We start from the raw sequence: 20,693 nt of genomic DNA, 5'->3' as shown, positions 1-20,693 counted from the left end.
AGAAAATAATTTAAGTGACAAGTTTCACTTCCATTTACTGTGACACATCTGGAAATTATGATCCCCTCAGCCCTCGGTCAGAGCATGTTTGTTGGTCTTTTACTAGTATTTTTGTATTTGCATAAAAACTTGCCCCACACTGACGCTCTCCTCCTCCAAACACTCCTACTTCCAAACTTAATCTTAACACTTGACTTTGATGAAAAACCCTTTGGAGGAACTGGTTAATTAAGTCAGACTGAGGCTATAATCCAATAAAATAATGTGTTGCTTGCTATCCTAAAGTCATCTTGGGCAGAACATGTGTGGTCTGTAAATTGGAGTGGACTGTAAGAGGTGTGATAGATTATCAATGCTGCTGGGGTCTTGGGTGCTATCAAATTGGCACTTCACTATTACAGAGTGCACTAAGAAAAATGCAACACTCGTCACAGTCCGAATTGGAGCATGAAGGGAGGATCAAGAGAGTGCAAACAGTCTGAGGTTCAATCAGGGCCTGGGGTTGGGGGGTGGAGTTATCTCACTGATTAGATCAGGGTCATTGGGGTTGGGTGGGGGGTAAGGGGAGGGGGAGATATCTTTGTACAGGCTGGTTAAGCAATCAAGGACATTGAAGGATTGGGACCTCAGGGAATTGGGACTTAATGCAATCAGGTCACCTGAGGGTCAAGCAATTGAAGCATCAGCTGTTTTGCCATTTAAGGGTTGGGTCTAGTCTGATCAGGGGTTTGAGGGCTTGGATCAGTACAAGGTGAGATCAGAATCACCGTTGGGTTAGGGATTGTGTAATTTAAACATGGATCAAGTCTGGGACAGTGTAGACTAATTTCCCTGAGAACTCCTCAAAAGAAGTGTTGCACAGGAAGTGATGTATTTGATGCAAGACTAGCACTGAAAATGCATCAGATGCAAACTTGCAACTCATGCTGGGAAGAGCCAGTTGAATTTCCAGAATGTCGCAGAACTGGTTGTTAAAGAGTCCCTCTTCATCTAAAGTATACTTTTAATTGCATAGCTCTGAAATAAATGGGGCCCTGTGATCTAATTTTTAGGCCTGTGTCTTTTTTACTGACAAAAGAAATGTCCATTCTCTCCTATTACATAATGGAATGTTACTAGATTACTTCCTGGATATATATATAAAAAAAATTATTTGCTGATTATTAAGTTTATAACTTGTTTCTTTATATATGTTTTAAGGGATGAAACATTAATGTCATAAACCTACTTATATCCTTGTGTAGAGATTGCGCCACAACTAAGATTAGTCAGAAAATCAGATATATAGTTGATTGATGGAAATATCAGATGGTGCTAATGAATCAATTTATTACCCTTGCCAAGACTCTCTGGATCACAAATCATAGACCATGAATTTATGATAGCTGTCAATTTTTCTGTAATTTGCTATGTATTTCAAATAACGATCTGTCTCTCAGCTTCAAGACCACATACTTGCAGAGAGCTGGAGACACAGGATTGGCAAATAATAATCTGTTATAGATCTCATTTAATATCTGCATACTTGATTATCAATGGCTGACATGTACAGCATACTGTACAACTGAAATATTAATGCAAATTTTTGAAAAATGGGACAAATTGGTGTATCTTTTGCTAATTAATAGATGCAAAACACCTTTTAACAAGTTATATATACATATTATTGAATAATCAAGAAAGCAGTATCCCGAACTAAGATTTTCCATCAAAAAAACTCTTTTTATGACAATGAATAATTTTTTTTTGTGAAAAGACAAAGCAATTTCTCTGAACCCATTCTTTGCATATTCCTGTTGTATTTAGATTCTTCAGACAAAACAGTTATACAGGTAAAATTATTAATAATTGAAACATAAATAATGTACAGTAATTAGAATAGTTTCCACTGACAAGCAAAATCAACCTTGTCTAATGCAAAGTATTTAAAACTATACTCTGGCACAGAAGCATTTGCCCAATTGTTCATCACTGATTTATACAATTACATTACCACAGAATGCAGGGCTATTGTACACTCTCAATAATGTCCACAATAACAGTGGAAACAATTTTGTCAATCTTCTCTTCCAATTATTTACAATTAATTGGCTTATTGCATCCCCCATTTATATTTTCACTCCATGACTAGTGATTACACTCTGACATTGTAGCCCAAGCACAGCTTCCAGTACTGAGGAATGTATCATAGTCAGTTATCAAGACTGGTTTCAACTAGAACTCTGCCAGTAGCTGATAATCTGAATGAAAGTTTGTGCTTCTTTTCTATTCAGCTAAGTTGTTGCCATTGAGTGTACTAATGGTATGTGCCTGCCTGTACTTGCATGTTGAATCTTGACTCTTCTGGTAAATTTACATCGTTTTCTTGGCTTCCACACTGAGATAATTGTGACCCTGTTTCTCACCAAAAATCCAGGGACATGTGCTCTATTAAATTACTAAACAGCCACAAACTGCAGGTTGGTGTTTTGGTGCAGACACCTTTACTTAAGCTTTATACATATACTGTGCGTAGGATAGTTAAAATTCCATTTCAGTTCCCACGATGATACAATCCAGAATGGAAAGCTGCCAAGATTGTATTCAACATCTGCATAAAATTTAGTCCACAATATCACGATTTTCCATTTAAAAAGTTACTTTCTAGCATAGTTCACAATATATAAAAAAACCAACAAAATCACATTTTTTTAACTCTTACATAAGTCAAAGAAATACATTTTGCAAATGCTGTTCAATTATAGTAACTAGAAAATGTGCATGTTCATACTGCCAGCAGATAATGCATTTTTAATTCTTGACAGGTTTGAGAAGCCCAATTTTGGTAAATTATGCTGGCAGATGAATTAGCACCATATCACTGAAGTAATAAGAAAACGCTAATCTTAATAATATTTCACTGCCTCTCAGGTTCATAAATATTAATGCTCTTGGCAGCATATACATTAATGTATTGTGTGCATCAAAACCACAAATTGCTTTATGGTCTCACCAGATGCAGCACCCAGAGGAAACTTTCTACTCACTGTTATCACCACAATCCTAGTTTCAGCCTCTGGTTTGGCAACGTGCTTCCTTAACAGAACAACTTGTTAGCTTATCACAGAGTTGTTTCATACTCCAGCCTTTCTTCAATGAGGGCTTCATTCTTGTATTGAAGTTGAGGTGGCGAGGATGCACATTCAAAAGCAAGGATGGCCTTTCGCAGACTTCTGTCCAAAACATGTCTGTCCCAAGCTGGATACTTGTTTCTCAATAGGTCAATTTTGATCACAGTTTCTTCTATCCGTGGGGTGCGTGAAGATGGTGTGGAGGGTGCAGTGGGTCTGACCTGAAAAACAGGCATACAACTCTCTCTTTCTGGGAGTTTCTGTTCCCTGTTTTGAGACACAGACCTCAAGGCATTTGCCGACACCTCTGCTGGCAAATTGAAAGTGGTCACAGGTTCCTTACAAGCACAGCTTGGTGACTGGCCAAACCTTGGTCCATTTGGATGAAAAAAGGCATAATACATCAACATAAAAACGATTCCAGTCAAAAAGCTACTAAAGACAACACAAAGCGCTGGTATAGCAAAAGCATCAGTTATTTGAGGTGCTCGGTACAAGTACCATAGAGCACTCAAGGCCGTGTTTTCCAAAAGGATTCCAAAGTAGTAGATGAACAGCCGACACCGAGTCCTTCCTTCTTTAACATTGAACCAACTGAAAATATAGATTATTCCCACAACCATGTCAAATACAATCTCCTCCCACTTGGTTATGCAGAACTCTGTTTCACAATGAACAATCCAGAAAGTCATGATGCACCAATGTAAAACAATGAAGATCCCAAAATAGAGCTGAAAAACAGATGCGAACAAGGCAAATGTGATGACTCTGGCTGCAATGGTGAAGAAATGCCAACAGAACTGAATGATAACAGCCAGGTAGCTGATGGGTTTTTTATCATTTCTGGAGTCTCGAAGAGCCTTCTGGTAGGATGCCAAGGCCCAAGCCAATGATACCAAGGATGCAGCAGCTGTAAGGCCTGTAGAAAACATAGAAGCGCACAAGTGGTGAGTGATTTTAGGCCGGCCAGAACCTTTGTAAAACATGACAAATTTGAGTTTAGAAAGATCTTTCCAAAAGGAACTTCTCCACATATAACATTTATTTGAAAATATAATTATTTTCTTTCTTTGTCTTTTCAAAAACCTTTCATTAAGAATGATTGCCCAGAATTTTTTTTTTCTCTGGTTTGTAGTACTAAATGCACCATTGTAGTTGGCCTCCAAAATTTGGTTTTATTAATTTCAGTGAGATGAATTTCTAGGCAGACAACAATGTGTTGCTGTTGCTACAATGCAGTGCATGTAACACCACTGACAGTGGATGAATTTCTTGGCAGACTTTGCTACTGTTTATCAACTGCGTAACATCAGCTGATGAAAACATTCACACACCGTAATTTTAAATAAAACATGCCATGTGTGAGTACCAAGGCAGGTGGCAAAAATGGGGTATGGGGAATTGGCAGCCTGGCTGATCCAAATGGCTGCATCATTTGGCCAAAACTTTTCTCGCAGGCACACTGGAAACTATAGGAAGGAGCAGGAATTCAGCGACGGGAAGCAACCAAAGGAGACCCATTGCAAAAATGCTGAGGGGCCTCTAGACGTGTGTAGTGTGAGGGTGACAACTATGTGGGAAGGGAGATCCTCTGTATCTTCTGGCCCACAACCCACCTGCTGGCAAGTTGGATCTCAGGGGTAAACTGGAATTGCATCTCCTTTCAGCTCTTTGAAAAACATCTTAGTTAGATCCCATGACATTACTGGGATCTAAATATATACTTAAAAATAAACCTCTCCCTACAGGTGTTCTATTGCCTGCTCAAAAGATCAGGTTAACAAGGCAGGAAGGATGCAGGCTAAGAGATGTTAAGTGAATGGCCTTATTGTCGTGTCCTTTTGTATTACCACTGACCCCAACGGGACTGTTATAGTCAGATCAGGGAAGATGCAAGGAACACAGCAGTTAAACTAGTGTTGGATTCTATAGAGTTCCATAGAAATTCTTTCGCCCAGAATTTTCTGGCTAGAGGAGTGTCATCCGTGATTAGTGCGTGCCTTTCCACTGAGGCTGCATTTACATTCTGGATCCAACCACTTTGAATGTAAATAGCAGCATGCGGCCAGGCCAGAACAAGCCTTGCCCAATAAACTGCAGGAAAATCTGCTAGTCAGCCAGGCTACCTACTCAGGCTTATCTGCTGTCAATGCTGTCAAACTATTAGATTTCTGAATGTCTCTGGCATCCAGAGGGATTCAAAAACATTCACATCATGAACAGACTCTTTTCTTTTAAAATTTTAATAAAATTTGAAAAGGATTACCTACAACTTTTGTCATTCACTGAACCTGCACCAGATTTTACCTAATGCAGGTTAAATGTGTTGACTTGCCTGGAATAAGTGCTGAGACGCCATAGGAAGTTAATGTTCCTTCAGTGGAGTATGGTCAACAAAACCAACTATCAGAAAGTTCAGGACTTCCATATGAAACCACTGGCATTTCTGAGAAAAATATAGCCCAATTAAACCATCAGTTAAAATCTTTATCCTCTTCATAAAACCTGTTTTATAATTTCTTTTATTTCCTTCCTCTTTCTGTTTCTCTTGAGCCACGTTGCCTTTCCTAAAGTGGGGTGGTAAAATTATAAGCTCCCACTGCCATAGAATTAGCCAGAGGGGAACTCATGGTCTTCTTTATGGTTTTATTACATGGCTTTACCTAAATTTAACTGGCTGCTTTATTAAATGTCAAATCTAGTTGTGCAACCCTGAGGACCGATATTGTAAATGGTTGGGATATGAGTGAGTTAAGTAATCTATTGGTTTTTAACTATCTATCCAACTATGTTACCAAGAAGGCAAGCTTAAAATTGACCCTGTTGAATTCCATGGTGCTTTGATCACTGAAAATCAATTTCAAGACCTTTAACTTCAGTCTGATATTCACAAATGTCAAGTGGGTCAGAAATCTCTAGTGTTATAAACTAGAATATAGGTTAACCTTACACCATTACAAGGAAGATGTTCTGATTATTTTTGATTTATCACAATATCCTTATTATAAGAATGGTCAACATTTGTGTCAAATTTTTATGCATACTATTTTAATAAAATTATGAACTATTTTGATGAGAAATTTTATAACAAAAATGCATACCATGGAGTTTAAAGCAAATGTGTGAAAAATAATAAATTAATTTTAATGTAACAATGAATTTCAATGAGTTCAAATTATTCATTACAGCACTGAAGGATTATATTCTAAACAAGACAGTGATTTTTCTTTTATTGATATCTTATAACTCATTTATGTGCACATCCAGATTTAGTCAAAAACACATTTCTTATTCATAATAGCTTCCTTCAGTCCTTCAGTGGGATGTGTTGGATGTGAGTAATTCTTGAGAGGAAAAGCTCCGTCAGGAGATTTGAAGTGCTAGCTGAACAATAACTGGCTCGTGTGCCTTTTAAAGCAAGATATTCAAAACATCCTTGAAAGCAGCCAGTGCCTGGAAAGAAATACCATATACTAATTCGACTGTTTATTCTGATCTTTATTAAGTGCTGCTCTGCAAGTTAATCTACTAGCCTGTGACTAAAGTGAAGACATGAGGGCACAGAAGAATTATGATTATACCAGATAAGCCAAAATATCATGTCTTCTTCCATCTCTAAATAAAGGCAACATGAGAGGTAAAATTACCGTATTGAGAGGTGTGAGTGACACAGTTTAAGAAATCAGACTGGCTGTGGCCGGAAAATATTTAATGTCACAGAATGTTCAGAAAAATCAATTTACTCACCTTCCTGCCATCAAAACAAACACTTGCTCCTTCCCCATCAGTGAGCTAACACCCAGCTTAATGCATTACAGCCACTAAATGGGCCATTGTTAAGCAGAAATGCCACTTGCTGCATTCAAAAATTCTAAGCTTCCAAACATAGAAATGCCAGGATCTCTAATGCAATTTATAGTAAATCCTGACTGGGTCAAAAAGGCTGATCTCAACTAGTCTAAATGGAGCATTTTAAGAACAAGTTCTGGTAACTCAGGCCTTGGAAGGTTGGCAACAAAACCTAGAAGAAATCATTAACTTAATGTACCTACTGTAAGTATAAAGATATACCAGCAGCAACTTTGTACTCCCAATAAAAAACTGACATGAACTTTGCAATAATTCAAGTCATATTACTCATGTCTACTGAGTGCTGTAATGACGCTAAGCTGAACTCCTTGGTTACTTCCATCCCCAGAGAAAGACTTGCCAAGAGGTAAAAGAAAAGAGAAACTGAAAAGCTGCTCATTCAGTATGTGGATGAGTTGTATTGCCAAACCCTTTTTTATGAACATGACCAAGTAATTTTCTCTCACTTTCCCTCCCTTTTATTTGTAAACGTCAACTACATTTTGAAAAATAAAAACAGTAAATAAATTATATCCAGAAATACTGTTGCCATCTGCCCATCCTAACAATCTAAAATGTGTTCATAATTCTACTCCAACTGGATGACATGACTTGGTAAATGGACAACTTTTGATTGAGTAAATTGAAATAAAACAATACATTTGAGAATTTACAATAACAGTTAACCAGTCAATTAGTATTGGTTTATTTGATTAAGTCAGTCGAACATATTGTACAAAATAATGTATTCACTCCTGTGATGAATAATTCTGAGAATTTCGGTAGTATTTTGAAAAAAAATTAAATATAACATTTCTAATAACTCAGTCTCCAATCATTGTACATGTTCCACCTGTGATTATGATTCTAGAAAGTGAATATGCAAGCAGAAAAGAAAAAGGAAGGTAATACAATGAAGCATTAAAAAACCTAACACTCTAATTTTCTTCTTCTCCATTCATAGTGATTATTTCAGCTGATACATGGCTTCATAAATGCCAAATGATGTTTCCATATCTCATTACAGTGTGAGGTTTGAGGTATCTGCTGAGGGTGGAGAGACGATTGGACGCAGCTGAACCAAATCCTGCCCTTGTGTGACATCTGCACACGCACACACATATTTTCAGTAGGTGCTATTAGTTAATCATCACAAGGTTGATTTATCCCTTTTCCACATCATGGGATGAGGCCATCTGAAGTATTACTGTCATCCAGTATAATAACTGTTAACTCCGCACCGAGATCTGTATGCCTTGGTTTCACACTGGACACTGCAACCAGGTCATCAGGAAAGCCCCAAATAAGTTATTTTAAAAAAACTATGAACTCTAATTTGAGAACCTTCAACAGACAGGTTATGCTATTTGGCCTCCAACATATGAACATACAGCAAAACCTGGTCTTACATTTAACAGAGGAGTTTGTCTATAATTATGTGTGTGGCGAAAAGGAGGATTTTTGTGTGTCGCCATCCATAAGCAAACATGGCACAAAGTATAAGCAATCCATTTATAATGCTGACTGCTGTTGAAAGTTTTATAATTAGCTAGGGTTATACTTCTAGCGTAATTTCTACAGAGGGTGAACCTGAGAAGAGCAACACTATTACAATGCTATCTCCTTTTGCTCCACTTTGCTTCTTCAGAGCCATGATTTACACATGGATAAGATATCTTTATTAGTCACATGTACATCAAAACACACAGTGAAATGCATCTTTTGTGTAGAGTGCTCTGGGGGCAGCCCGCAAGCGTCGCCACACTTCCGGCGCCAACATAGCATGCCCACAACTTCCTAACCCATACGTCTTTGGAATGTGGGAGGAAACCCACACAGACACAGGGAGAACGTACAAACTCCTTACAGACAGTGGCTGGAATTGAACCCGGGTCGCTAGTGCTGTAATAGCGTTACGCTAACCGCTACACTACCGTGCCTGCCAAGTTTCCCCTCTGATGTTGGTCAAGCCTCTTGTAAAATTGGACAAATCTCATCAGAAGGAGACAGCCAGTGAACAGAGACCATGCATGCCAACCCAATAAAACCCTGAAAAATCAAAACTAAAAACAAAATCCCTAACTGAAGTCATTGTTTCAAGGTAATCAAATAAGTTCTTAGGATTTAGTTAGGATCTTGGGGGACAGAAATTCATTATATTTTCTTTTCAGCATTATGCAGTCGAAAAGCTCATTTACCACAGATGAAGCATGATACAGCCATTTCAGGTTGTTTCGAGCTACTTGGGAAGATTTGACTAGGCCCTTCCGGACATGAGTCACTCTCTTAATCTCAATGTGACTTCCATCTCAAAATTGCATGGGATGACATCATTGTCTGTGTAACACTTCTTTTGAAGCATTACAGAGGAACCTGGACCATGTTGTCATGGGGATGTCCGTCGCTGGGCACACCCAGGACAAAGTGGTTCTACCCCTTCAGTGCTGTGCAGGAGGCCTGCAAGTATGATACTTGCCAGATTTCCTGAAAAGTGAAGAGTGCTGAAGTGACACTCCTTTACAACAGGGTTGGAGAATCCCGGATGTCTATCTCCGCATCACTACTTTTTACTTCCATTGCTCTCATGTCCTATTTTACAAGCCGGGTCTCAGGAAAGGAGACTCAGTAGTACATTTTCAAATACAAGAACGTGCATTCCCTGATCTGATGTGACCTTGATGCAATTGGCCAATGATCACTCCCACCCCTCCCAGACCCAACAGGGATAGGGTCCCCCTTGTCCTCACATTTCATCGCACCAGCCTACGTATCCAACACATCATTCTCTGCCACTTCCGCCATCTCCAACGGGATTCCACCACCAAGCATATCTTTCCCCCCCCCCACCCCTTTCTGCCTTTTGCAGGGACTGCTCTCTCTGCGACTCCTTTGTTCACTCCTTCCACCCACCTCCCCCCCCCACCCCCGCCCACCTATCCTGCTCCCACACCAGGAACTTTCCACTGCCCCCACCATAGGTGCAACACCTGCCCTTACACCACCTCCATCACCTCCATCTAGGGACCTAAACAGTCCTTTCATGTGGGACGGAGATTCACCTGCACCTCCCTTAATATCATCTACTGCATTCGGTGCTCCAAGTGTGACCTCCTCTACATTGGTGAGACCAAACGCAGACTAGGTGACCGTTTCACAGAACACCTGCGCTCTGTCCGTAACCGCGATCTGCATCTCCCTGTTGCCAGTCACTTCAATTCCCCCTCCCACACTATCACAGGTATAACAGTCCTCGGCCTCCTCCACTGCCAGAAGAATTCCAAGCGCAAGCTGGAGGAACAGCGCCTCATTTTCCATCTTGGAATCTTGCAGCCTAATGGCATGAATATTGAATTCTCCCACTTTAGGTAATCCCCACCCCCTTCCCCACAACCCCCACCCCCACCATGCTTCTTCTCTTCTTCCCTTTCTTAGCCTTTTTTCCTCTCTCTTACTACCTTTTACCCATCCCCCAGTGGATCTGCTTTCCCCTCCTCCCCGTACCTGCCTATCACTATCTCTTACCTGCATCTACCTATCACCACCTTGTGCCCACCCCTCCTCCCCTCTTTTGTCGACCTATCACTGCTCTGCTCTTCCCTCCTATATATTGGGCTTCCCCTTTTCCTATCTTCAGTCCTGAAGAAGGGTCCTGACCCAAAACATTGACCGCCTGCTTTTCTCCACGGATGCTGCCTGGCCTGCTGAGTTCCTCCAGCATCACGGTGCTTTTCATCCAGATTCCAGCATCTGCAGTCTTTTGGTTCTTCGGCCAATGATCAACATAGGCATTTGCCCAATGCATTGATGACATTCTAGAGCACCCTAAGAGGAGTAACAAAGATCTAGGTATCCACTGCTTAGTGCAATGTTATTATACACCGCATGGTGGGATTTGGAACTGAAAGCCACTGCAATAATGATCAACACCCTTGTGTATGCATATCAGGCTATCGCGAATTGTATTCTGGAACTCAATCCATGTGATGTATTTAGAAAAAGCTAATGAGAGAATGAGATCTGATGTAAAATCTATTTCTTAGGGAGTATGGCATTTAAGCGTCCCCATTAGCTTACACTTTAGACAGCTTTGGAAGCATTTTGAAGTATTCTACATTTCTTTTCATTGCCCGCTTTTCTTGTTCTTTTGTCATGCTTTATATTTACCTATTCAATAGATTTCTTTTCCTGCTGTTGAAAAAAGTCCAGTCTCACATTTTATCAGCACATAAGCCATGTCATGGACCTTTGACCAACTGATTTCCACCTCCAAACAGAACCAAAAAAAACTTGACTTCAATCATATCTTCAGATGCAAAAGTCAAGTCTCATTTTGTAACTTGTTAACATCGCAGTGACTGGATACCACATGAGGCAAAGAGTCCACTCAGTTTTGAAACTTAAGATCTCTTTGGAATAAACCAAAGTTGGACTCCACTGGGTGTACTAGGCACCTCCATGCTTTAGCCTATCAGATGTACAGAGTACCAGGAAAGAAAATTGTGATAAGATGTCTTTATTAGTCACATGTACATTGAAACACACAGTGAAATGCAGCATTGCGTAGAATGTTCTGGGGGCAGCCCGCAAGTGTTGCCACGCTTCTGGCGCCAACATAGCATGCCCACAGCTCCTAACCTGTATGTCTTTGGAATGTGGGAGGAAATGGGAGCACCCGGAGGACACCCACACAGACACGGGGAGAACGTACAAACTCCTTGCAGACACTGGCTGGAATTGAACCAGGGTCGCTAGTGCTGTAATAGTATTATGCTAACCACTACACTACAAGCACCATGATCCCTGATTTACTTTAACTCAAGCTTTTATAAAAACCGTAACAAGTAGCACACAAAAATTTTGCGCTACATAGTAGAATTTCTGGGCCTTTGTCTCTAGTAATTTTGGGCATCTGGGTAGAGGGATTAATCTTAATGGTTGTCGAATAGCTAGAGCCACATTGCACAAATTCATCCCATTACATAGACAAGAAATTCTGCAGATGCTGGTCCATCTTGGGTCTCCAACCTGATGGCCTTAACAATGATTTCTCTAACTTCTGGTAACCCCACCCCTTCTTTTTCTCCCCCCCCCCCACTTCTTTGTCTTCCCTTATTCCCGTGGCTCCCTTCCCTGCCTTGATGACCTGCCCATCTCCTCTCCTCCCCTCCCCCATCCTTTATTCCATGGTCCACTGCCCTCTCCTACCAGATTTCTCCTTCTTCAGCCCTTGGCCTCTTCTACCTATCACCTCTCAGCTTATTACATCTTCTCCCCCTCCCCACCCACTACCTTCCCCCCTTACCTGGACTCACTTATCACCTGATATGGCAAATCCTCTGCCTGTGTTGCTCCTCCCCCTTCCCCCACCTTCTTATTCTGGCTTCTGCCTTCTTCCTTTCCAGTCCTGATGAAGGGTCTCGGCCCGAAACGTCGACTGTTTATTTCCCTCCATGGATGCTGCCTGACCTGCTGAGTTCCTCCAGCACTTTTTGTGTATTCCTCATTCCATTACATGTTTTTTTCCTGCCTGGCCCTGCCTCTAACATGACTTCAAGAGCTGGGGAGGGGTGGGGGTAGTGGGGAGAGGGGGGGGGTAGATAGGTTGGCTCACTGATCAGCCCAGCTTGCCTGAAATTTGATGTTGAATTTTTAACACTCCGGGTTAACTAATAAGGAAGCTGATGCTGAAAATCTGAAATAAAAATGTTGGGATCACTCAGCAGATCAGGCAGCATCTGTGGAATAGGAAAGAATTAACACTTCAGGTCAAAGACTCTTCACCAGAAGTGGGAAAGAGAGAAAAAAAGTTCTTTTTAAATGCAGAAAGGTTGGGGGAAGGGATGGATAGGATTAAAGAACTATCTTTGATAGAGTGAGGCCCAGAGTTGACGTGATGATAAACTGTTGGTTAAGCCATCTGGTTGAACAGATATGTACAATTTAATATGGACAGTTAGAGAAAAGACAAACTAAGGGACAATTTAGCAGGATGATTCAGTCACAATATGATGATGGTAACTTGAGAGCATGCTAATAGTGAGATAATTGACCAGATTCAGTTTGTTCTTCTTTTGTTGATGGAACAGACTTGGGCAATTTTCCATATTGTTATGTAAATACAGGTGGTTTGGCTGCACTGGAACAGCTTGGTTGGAGTGACAGCTAGTTGTGGAACATAAGTTATCAGCTCTACAGCTGGGGCACCTGTTGGAGCCCATTATCTTTGCTCAACTCAATGTGCTCAGTTCTTTCTGATATCATGCGGAGCAGGTTGAACTGGGTGAGTACTGGCTTCTGCGTTAGCTTGGACCTTAAAAGGGAGCCAAAATGAGTCATTCACTTGGCACTTCCAGCAAAAGATGGCTACAAATCCTGCAGCCATGTGTTCTGTGTTTGGGCACTGAGTGCGATCATTGTTGAGGAGGAGGGTGTTGTTGGGTCTCCTCTTCCAATTAGTTAATGAATAGAATAATGTCTGGATAAGGGGATACAAGTGGGTAAATTTAATGCTGAATCAGATACAGTAAGTAATTAAAGGAAGAAATAAAGGGAAAAAAACAGTAATTTTTTAAAAAGAAAATTGAATATTTTGAAAAATAATCACCAATAGCAAATAAAAGCTGAAGGAGTAATGCTACACTTTATAAAATTTTATTTTCTATGCCAAAGAGGTTTACTGGCACTATTTAACACTTATTACAGTAAAAGTACTCATATTTGAAATGACAACTTCTGTGGTTATCTTGCTTCATATTTAGTGAACAAATAGAAGAGGTTCAAGCTGCTCTGTGTACTTCAATGGGAGCCAGACAATGAGTAACCAATTTTATGAATCTTATGAGAGAATAGCATAGAAGATTCTCAATTTGTATGATTAATCATCCAAGCGTTCCTGTATGAAGTTGCTATGATACTTCTGCTTAAATAATGGTGATCACAGTTAACTGTTTCACCATTGTGACTGCAATTTCTAGACCATTCACTATACACAGCCAGTAAAGACAATCTGGATGATCAAGTGAGTTTATCTATTTATCGATTTAGGACCCAAAATGTGAGGGAAGAGATAGATGTCACCATGGGTTATAAGGATGCAGAGGACCCCACTATATTCATTGGTACATGACTGCTTCTTTAGAAAGCGAAGCAAAGGCTAACAAACAAGACTTTTACAGGGACATTTCTCCAGTGCTGCCTAATTCTATGCTGATCTGGGCATTGCTCTGTTCCACATGTTCTTTAGCATAAAGTGATGTCCAAGACACTTTTATGCAATATAATGATCCTGAAAAAGGTCACAATGTTAATTGCACTAAACAGAATTCCAATATTCATTGAGAGATACCTTGCTTCTTCTCAATGTCTTGCTCAGCTGTACCTTGCTATCAAAAACCCTTTGTTTATCAGAAGATATTGTGATTGATGGCACTGCACCAAAACCCTGACCTTGGCTGGATTGAGGTTCCAGTTTATGCACAGTCAATGTCAATTATAGAGGCAATGAATGAGCGGCTGCAGGAATTCCATGGAGATCATCACGCAATTCTGCTTTGGGTGCTGATGCAAAGCCTTCAGCCATTAAATGACTCCATAACCATTAAGAAAAAATTATATGACTAACATGCAGAAAGAGGAATTAACTTTACACCGAAACTAATTTCCCTTGGAATATTTTTCTCCTTGAAAGTTGGTTACTGTCATTACTTGTAGACCCATTACAATTAGATTCTAGTAGTTATATTGCATGTTGTTTAAAGAACCTGGCTGATATTTTATGTAGGAGAAATAATATTATAACAAAGAATTTAATTGTCATTTAATGGTCAGTGCATTCTTGCCTGTAACACCTATTTCTGTTAAATACTGCTGCCGGCATCTAATTATCCTGTAATTATGATTTCATTGAAACAGGAGAACTAAAATGTAATAGAAACTGTAAAGTAAGGTTTTACTAGATTATTCAGCCAAACTGTTAAATTTTCCATAGCAGATGTCCTAGGGAACATCTCACTCGATTGAGGATAATTCAGTGCAAGCTATAAAACATAAGAATCTAACAGACCTTCACCAACCAGTCCAATGACTGTTTGCAAATTGGCCATTGACTAAGAAACATATTAGTTTTGTATTTTTGAGAATAGAAATGTTTAAATGCTAACTGCAATGATGGTATATCCAAACTTGCAGTTCTTTCATTAATCTCTTTGCCATGGGTGCTTTTGTGGTTTGTTAATTTATATTCTAAATATGGACTGGCAGTGTCTGCTTAGGCATGCAGCAAGCAGAAGTTCAGTAGGCTGGGACTTCCACCTGTCCCACGTTTTGTGGTGTCCAGGCAGACTATTGGGTTTGGCTTCCAGCACAGTGTCATAAATAATTAGGTTTCTTTGTGAGGGAGGGAACAAAGTGGGAGGCAGAGAGTCTTGGATTGCCATAAGCCTTAAAGGTCATGCAGCAGATAAAAGCCAGAAAGTATGGAAGAAAATTTATCATGAAGATCTCATGTGCCTGTGTGGCTTCAGACCTTGCAGCATCACATCATCCATAGTGACATTTATTTTTTGCTCTGCCAAGCACTGGAACAGGGATATGCACCCAGAGGAGAGAAGTAGTGAGCTTGAGAGGATTGCATAGGCTGAAACACAAAGTATTGTTGTACAGGCCGAATTGGGTTGGATGTGAAGTGTCTGACATTTCTATGTGTAAGTTCAGGAAAAACTGCTGAAGTGCCTGTGGTCTAGAATCTCTAAAAGATGCTTGAAGACAGAATATATTGTGCCTTATGAAGTGAACTTATAGTTGTGTATAGCTCCTGACAGCCAATCTATGCACAACCAAATGGTGAGTAGCAATGAGGTGGATGATGTCAGAGAGCCATACACTACTGAAAAAGGCCCTTTGGCCCACAGAGTTTGTGCCAAGCATTAATAATGGGAAATGGACAAATACTAGCCAAAACATCTGGCCATCTCACCAGGTTTTCTACACTGTTGGCTTATGAGTGCACATTTTAAGAATGGGTTTTGATTATCTGAAAGATAGCAGCTTGACACTGCATATTGTGAAGGCAGGTCTAAATCCAGTGTCTGAAGTGAGAGTGCTGAAATGAGCAATATTTATTACATATTTTAAATAACTTCTGACAGCAACTCTATTATATTACATCACGGTAGTATAGCGGTTAGCGTAACGCTTTACAGCACCAGCAACCCGGGTTCAATTCTAGCCACTGTCTGTAAGGAGTTTGTACGTTCTCCCTGTGTCTGCGTGGGCTTCCTCTGGGTGCTCCGGTTTCCTCCCACTTTCCAAAGAGACGTACGGATTAGGAAGTTGTGGGCATGCTATGTTGGCGCCGGAAACATGGCGACACTTGCGGGCTGTCCCCACAACACTCTACGCAAAAGGATGCATTTCACTGTGTGTTTTGATGTACATGTGACTAATAAAGATATTTTATCTTATCTTGTTTATATATTTAACATGAAATGTCCTAAGATGTTTTAATGGAGTATGAGCAAAAAAAATTGACAAGAACCAGTGACCAAAGGCTGATCTAAGATATAATTTTAAGGAGGACAGGGAGCCGGAGATGCAGAGAGATTTAGAGAAGGGATTCGAGAGCTTAGTGTCTGGGCATCTGAAGGTATTGCTGCCAATGGTGACAGGATTAAAACTAGAGATTCAAAAGTGTTGTAGGGTGTCACTGGCAAAACCAGTGCTAACTCTGAATCCCTAAAGGGCAATAAATGCTGGTATGTCTAGGCTGTAGGGCTGAAGGAAGTTCAGGGTCAATATAAGGTTCATTGAGAACCTCACCCACTTCCACAGCTTCCAGGCACATCCTCCCACCTTTGTCTTTAATCAAATTTACCTTTACCCTAGCCATCCTTCTGCTCTTTACGTACGAGAAAAAAGCCTTGGGATTCTCCTTAACCCTACTCACCAAAGCCTTTTCATGTCCCCTTCTCGCTCTCCTCAGCCCTTTCTTAAGCTCCTTCCTTGCTACTCTATATTTCTCACGAGCCCTGTCCGATCCTTGCTGCTTACACCTTATGTATGCTGCCCTCTTCTTCCTAACTAGTTGTTCCACCTCTCTCGTCACCCACGGTTCCTTCACCCTACCATTCCTTCTCTGCCTCACCGGGACAAATTTACTCCTAACATCCTGCAAAAGATCCCTGAACATCGACCACATCCCCATAGTACATTTCCCTTCAAAAATGTCACCCCAATTTACACTCCCAAGTTCTCGCCTTATAGCCTCATAATTCGCCTTCCCCCAATTAAATGTCTTCCTGTCCTCTTTGCTCTTATCCCCGTCCATGACAATTCTAAAGGTTATGGAGCAATGGTCACTGTCCCCCAAATGCTTACCCACCGATAGATCTGTCACCTGACCCGGTTCATTACCTAAAACTAGATCTAATATGGCATTCCCTCTAGTCGGCCTGTCAACATACTGTTGTTGACAGGCCAACTAGAAACATCAGTGTTTTAATGGGTTTTAATAGACATCTTAAATTAAAAGAAGTAATTATTTAAAACAATTGTAAAAGTTTTATAAAATTATTGAAAGGTTCATGGCCTTTGGCAGAAGGTGAAACTCCACTCCCAACTTTTCACCCTGTCGGGATATTCAGGCAGGGGAGTTGGGGGCGGGGGGAGGGATTATCTACTTGACACTGGGGATGGAGAGGCACAGGATGACTGAACCCAGGTATCATTACAAGATTACTATGAGCATGGGGAGAGTGTAAGGATGGCTTTAGGCAGTAGGACAAATCAGGCACACTTCATTTCTTTATAGATCGGAGTGAGAGGGACTGGAGTCAGGGTATAAGAGTATTGAACAAGGTCAAGTTTGTAAGATTTTGCAAAGTGGGATGCATGGCAAGAGCTCTGGAATAACTGAAGCTAGATGTAACCTAAGTATGGATATGTATTGCAGCAGCAGATGAACTGAGGAACAATTTCTAATTTGAGCTAAAATTGAACCTTGATCCTTTTTTTGGTGCATAACTGGCTGCCACATATCCTGATTTAAGAACATAGAACGGGACAGCACAGGAACAGGCCCTTCAACCCACTACATCTGCATAGAAAATGATGCCATTCTAAACAAGAAACCTTCCTGGATGCACCTAACAAGTTCTGCCCCATTTAGGCCCCAGTCCATATTCGGGAAGTTAAAAATCACACATGACAATAATCCAGCTGTTTTTACATCTTTCCATGATCTGCCTGCATACCTGTTCCTCTAGCTCCTGCTGGCTATTGGGAGGCCTCTGGTATAAACATCATAGTGACTGCGCCTCTCTTATTTCTGAGTTCTAATCCATATGGCCTTGATGGATGAGCCTTCAAGATGTCCTCTATGTGTAGACATGACATTCTCCCAAATCAGTAATGCAACTCTTCCAACTCTTTTACATCAGTCTCTGTCATGTCTGAAATATCTATACCCTGGAACAGTGAGATGCCAGTCCTGCCCTTCTCTCAACTATGTTTCTGTAATAGCACAATATTGTAGTTCCATGTTCTAAATTCAGGCTCTAAGCTCACCTGCGTTACCCGTTATATTCCTTGCATTGAAATAAATACATTTCAGGCCATCAGTCCTGCCCTGTTCATTATCCTGGTCCTGCCTGATTTTCCTATTAGATTTATTTGACTTAACCTTTACAACAACTCCACCTGTTGACCTACTGCTCTGGTTCCCTCCTACTTGCTACACTTGTTTAAACCCTCCTGAGTAGTACTAGCAAATCTCCCTGCAAAGATATTTGTGCCTCTCCAGTTTAGCTGCAACCTGTCCTTCAGGTACAGGTCCCACCTGCCCTAGAGGAGAGCCCAATGATCCAACTGACATATTTTGATATTTCTGAAAATGTGACACAGATCCATGTACTCAAATAGGTTTTCTGTCTACCATGATCTGAATTTTTGCTTCTGATTTAAGTCTCATTGTCATTTATGATAATGGCTCTCAAAATGACTATATCCTTCTTTATTTATTGCACATTTACATCATATTTAATTTTAAATTATACATTATAAAATGTTGAAGCATGCATGCTTTTGGTGGAGTGCCTGATTAAGATAACTTTAAATGCCCATGTGATGTACAATGAAAATGCAGCCCTGTGCCTCAGTTTTATGTATTATCCTTTAACATTTTGTACTATTATGGTCAGTTACATTGTTATCAGCAACAAACATGCTGCTAAGAATATCGGTGTATTTAATTGTTTTCTATATGCAACTATCTTGGTCATTTGGGAATTTTATTCCCTTTGGAGGACAAACAACTTCATCACATACTGCAAACATTATGCAGAAGTCATTGGGAACTCAGTGTGAATCCCTGTCACAATTTTGTCAGAAAAGCTAAACCACTTTTTAACTTGAAGGACTTAAAGACTGATCTTTCCACAATTAAACCTTTTTCTGACATGCAAAAGGGTACATTTATTATTTTTCCATAACTGCCTTAGTGACCAATGACAGGCTACTTTCATGACAACATGGATTAATCTCCTTGTCAATGCTCCAAAGGAAACATTGCATTTGAAATGATGTCATTTGATGCACATCTGATATGGAAAATATGATGCGCAGGGCGAGGGCGTGACCAGTAGGTAGAGAGGGCTGTGTGGACTACGAGGTTGGGAGGGGTGTTGCATTGGTCAAAATATTGGGGAAGGGGGGTTTGGGGGGGATTAGTATTCGAGGGTGGTTGGTGGCCTGTAAAGGGATGAAGATCAGGGCCTCCACTGAGGCAATCTGGGGCTGTCAAGAGATGAGGTCATTAGAGCCGGGATAGATCTTAGAGCGTTGGGTGGGTGAGATTGGTGAATGGGTTTTGTCAGTGCTATGTGCTTGAGGAATAGAAAGTAAGCAATATTACGAACCTTGGTGGGATCTCTGTTAAGTAAATCATTAATAAAGCCTATTTATTGGCACTCCTGAGACAATGTGGACTAATCTCCCTCGCATTGTTTCAAGGGGAATGATGTCACCTGATGTGCTTCAGATGCACAAGCCATTTCATGGTGGGAAATGCTGCTGAATTCCAGAAGTGACATGTAAAATCTAGATGCGTTCATTAAAGTCCAGTTTCAATCATGTGGCATTGAAATAAATAAGTAAAGTTTCTAAATATTTGCATTTTCTTTTCCCTAGTTCATTCTTGTTTGTAAAGCACCATGCAGCAACAGCATGAGGTTGTGCTTATTCTTAGAATATGGGTAATGAAACTGAGATTTTCCTTTCATCATTTTTATATATTATAAATTATTAGCTGCTGATTAGACGGTGTTTATGAGAAGTTGAGAAATCAAGTTATCATAATTAATCATTACTTTATGATGGCCTTAATTAAAGTTAAAGATGAATTAATTTAAATTGATAACTGCAATCTTTTATTGGTATTTTTTAAGAATATGGTTGCACATTAATATTCCCTTTTTGTCCCTTTCTTGCTCACACATTCATTAAATAATAGAGACATTAAATAACAGATAGGTAACAATATTGGGTAAATTTCTACACTGCAGTCAATGATTCTGGAATAAATAGTTCCCATTTTGAAACCACATCACGCCTGAAAGTGTGGAGGAGTATCAGATTATGTGCTGGTGACTGTGTTGCGATCACCCAGCAATTTTCTACTGTGCAAAAGAATCAAAACAGAATACATCTGACATAAGGAAACTCAAACAAGATTTTCCTTCA

At 40.2% G+C, this 20,693-nt stretch overlaps 1 protein-coding gene across 1 annotated transcript in view; it reads right to left on the bottom strand.

Moving 5' to 3' along the window:
• Positions 1–1,694: 1,694 nt before the first annotated feature.
• Positions 1,695–20,693, bottom strand: part of xkr4 (XK related 4) — a 181,191-nt gene continuing 162,192 nt past the window's right edge. Inside the window, exon 3 of the mRNA XM_052023201.1 lies at positions 1,695–4,029. Within this exon, the coding sequence (XP_051879161.1) occupies positions 3,101–4,029 (929 nt within the window). The 3' untranslated portion in view covers positions 1,695–3,100. The remainder of the gene's footprint in view (positions 4,030–20,693) is intronic.

This window comes from Pristis pectinata, chromosome 9, assembly GCF_009764475.1.
Source record: "Pristis pectinata isolate sPriPec2 chromosome 9, sPriPec2.1.pri, whole genome shotgun sequence".
In the NCBI taxonomy this organism is placed as follows: Eukaryota; Metazoa; Chordata; class Chondrichthyes; order Rhinopristiformes; family Pristidae; genus Pristis; species Pristis pectinata.
Note: the sequence above shows the minus strand (reverse complement) of the source record. Positions and strands in the feature narration are given on the sequence as shown.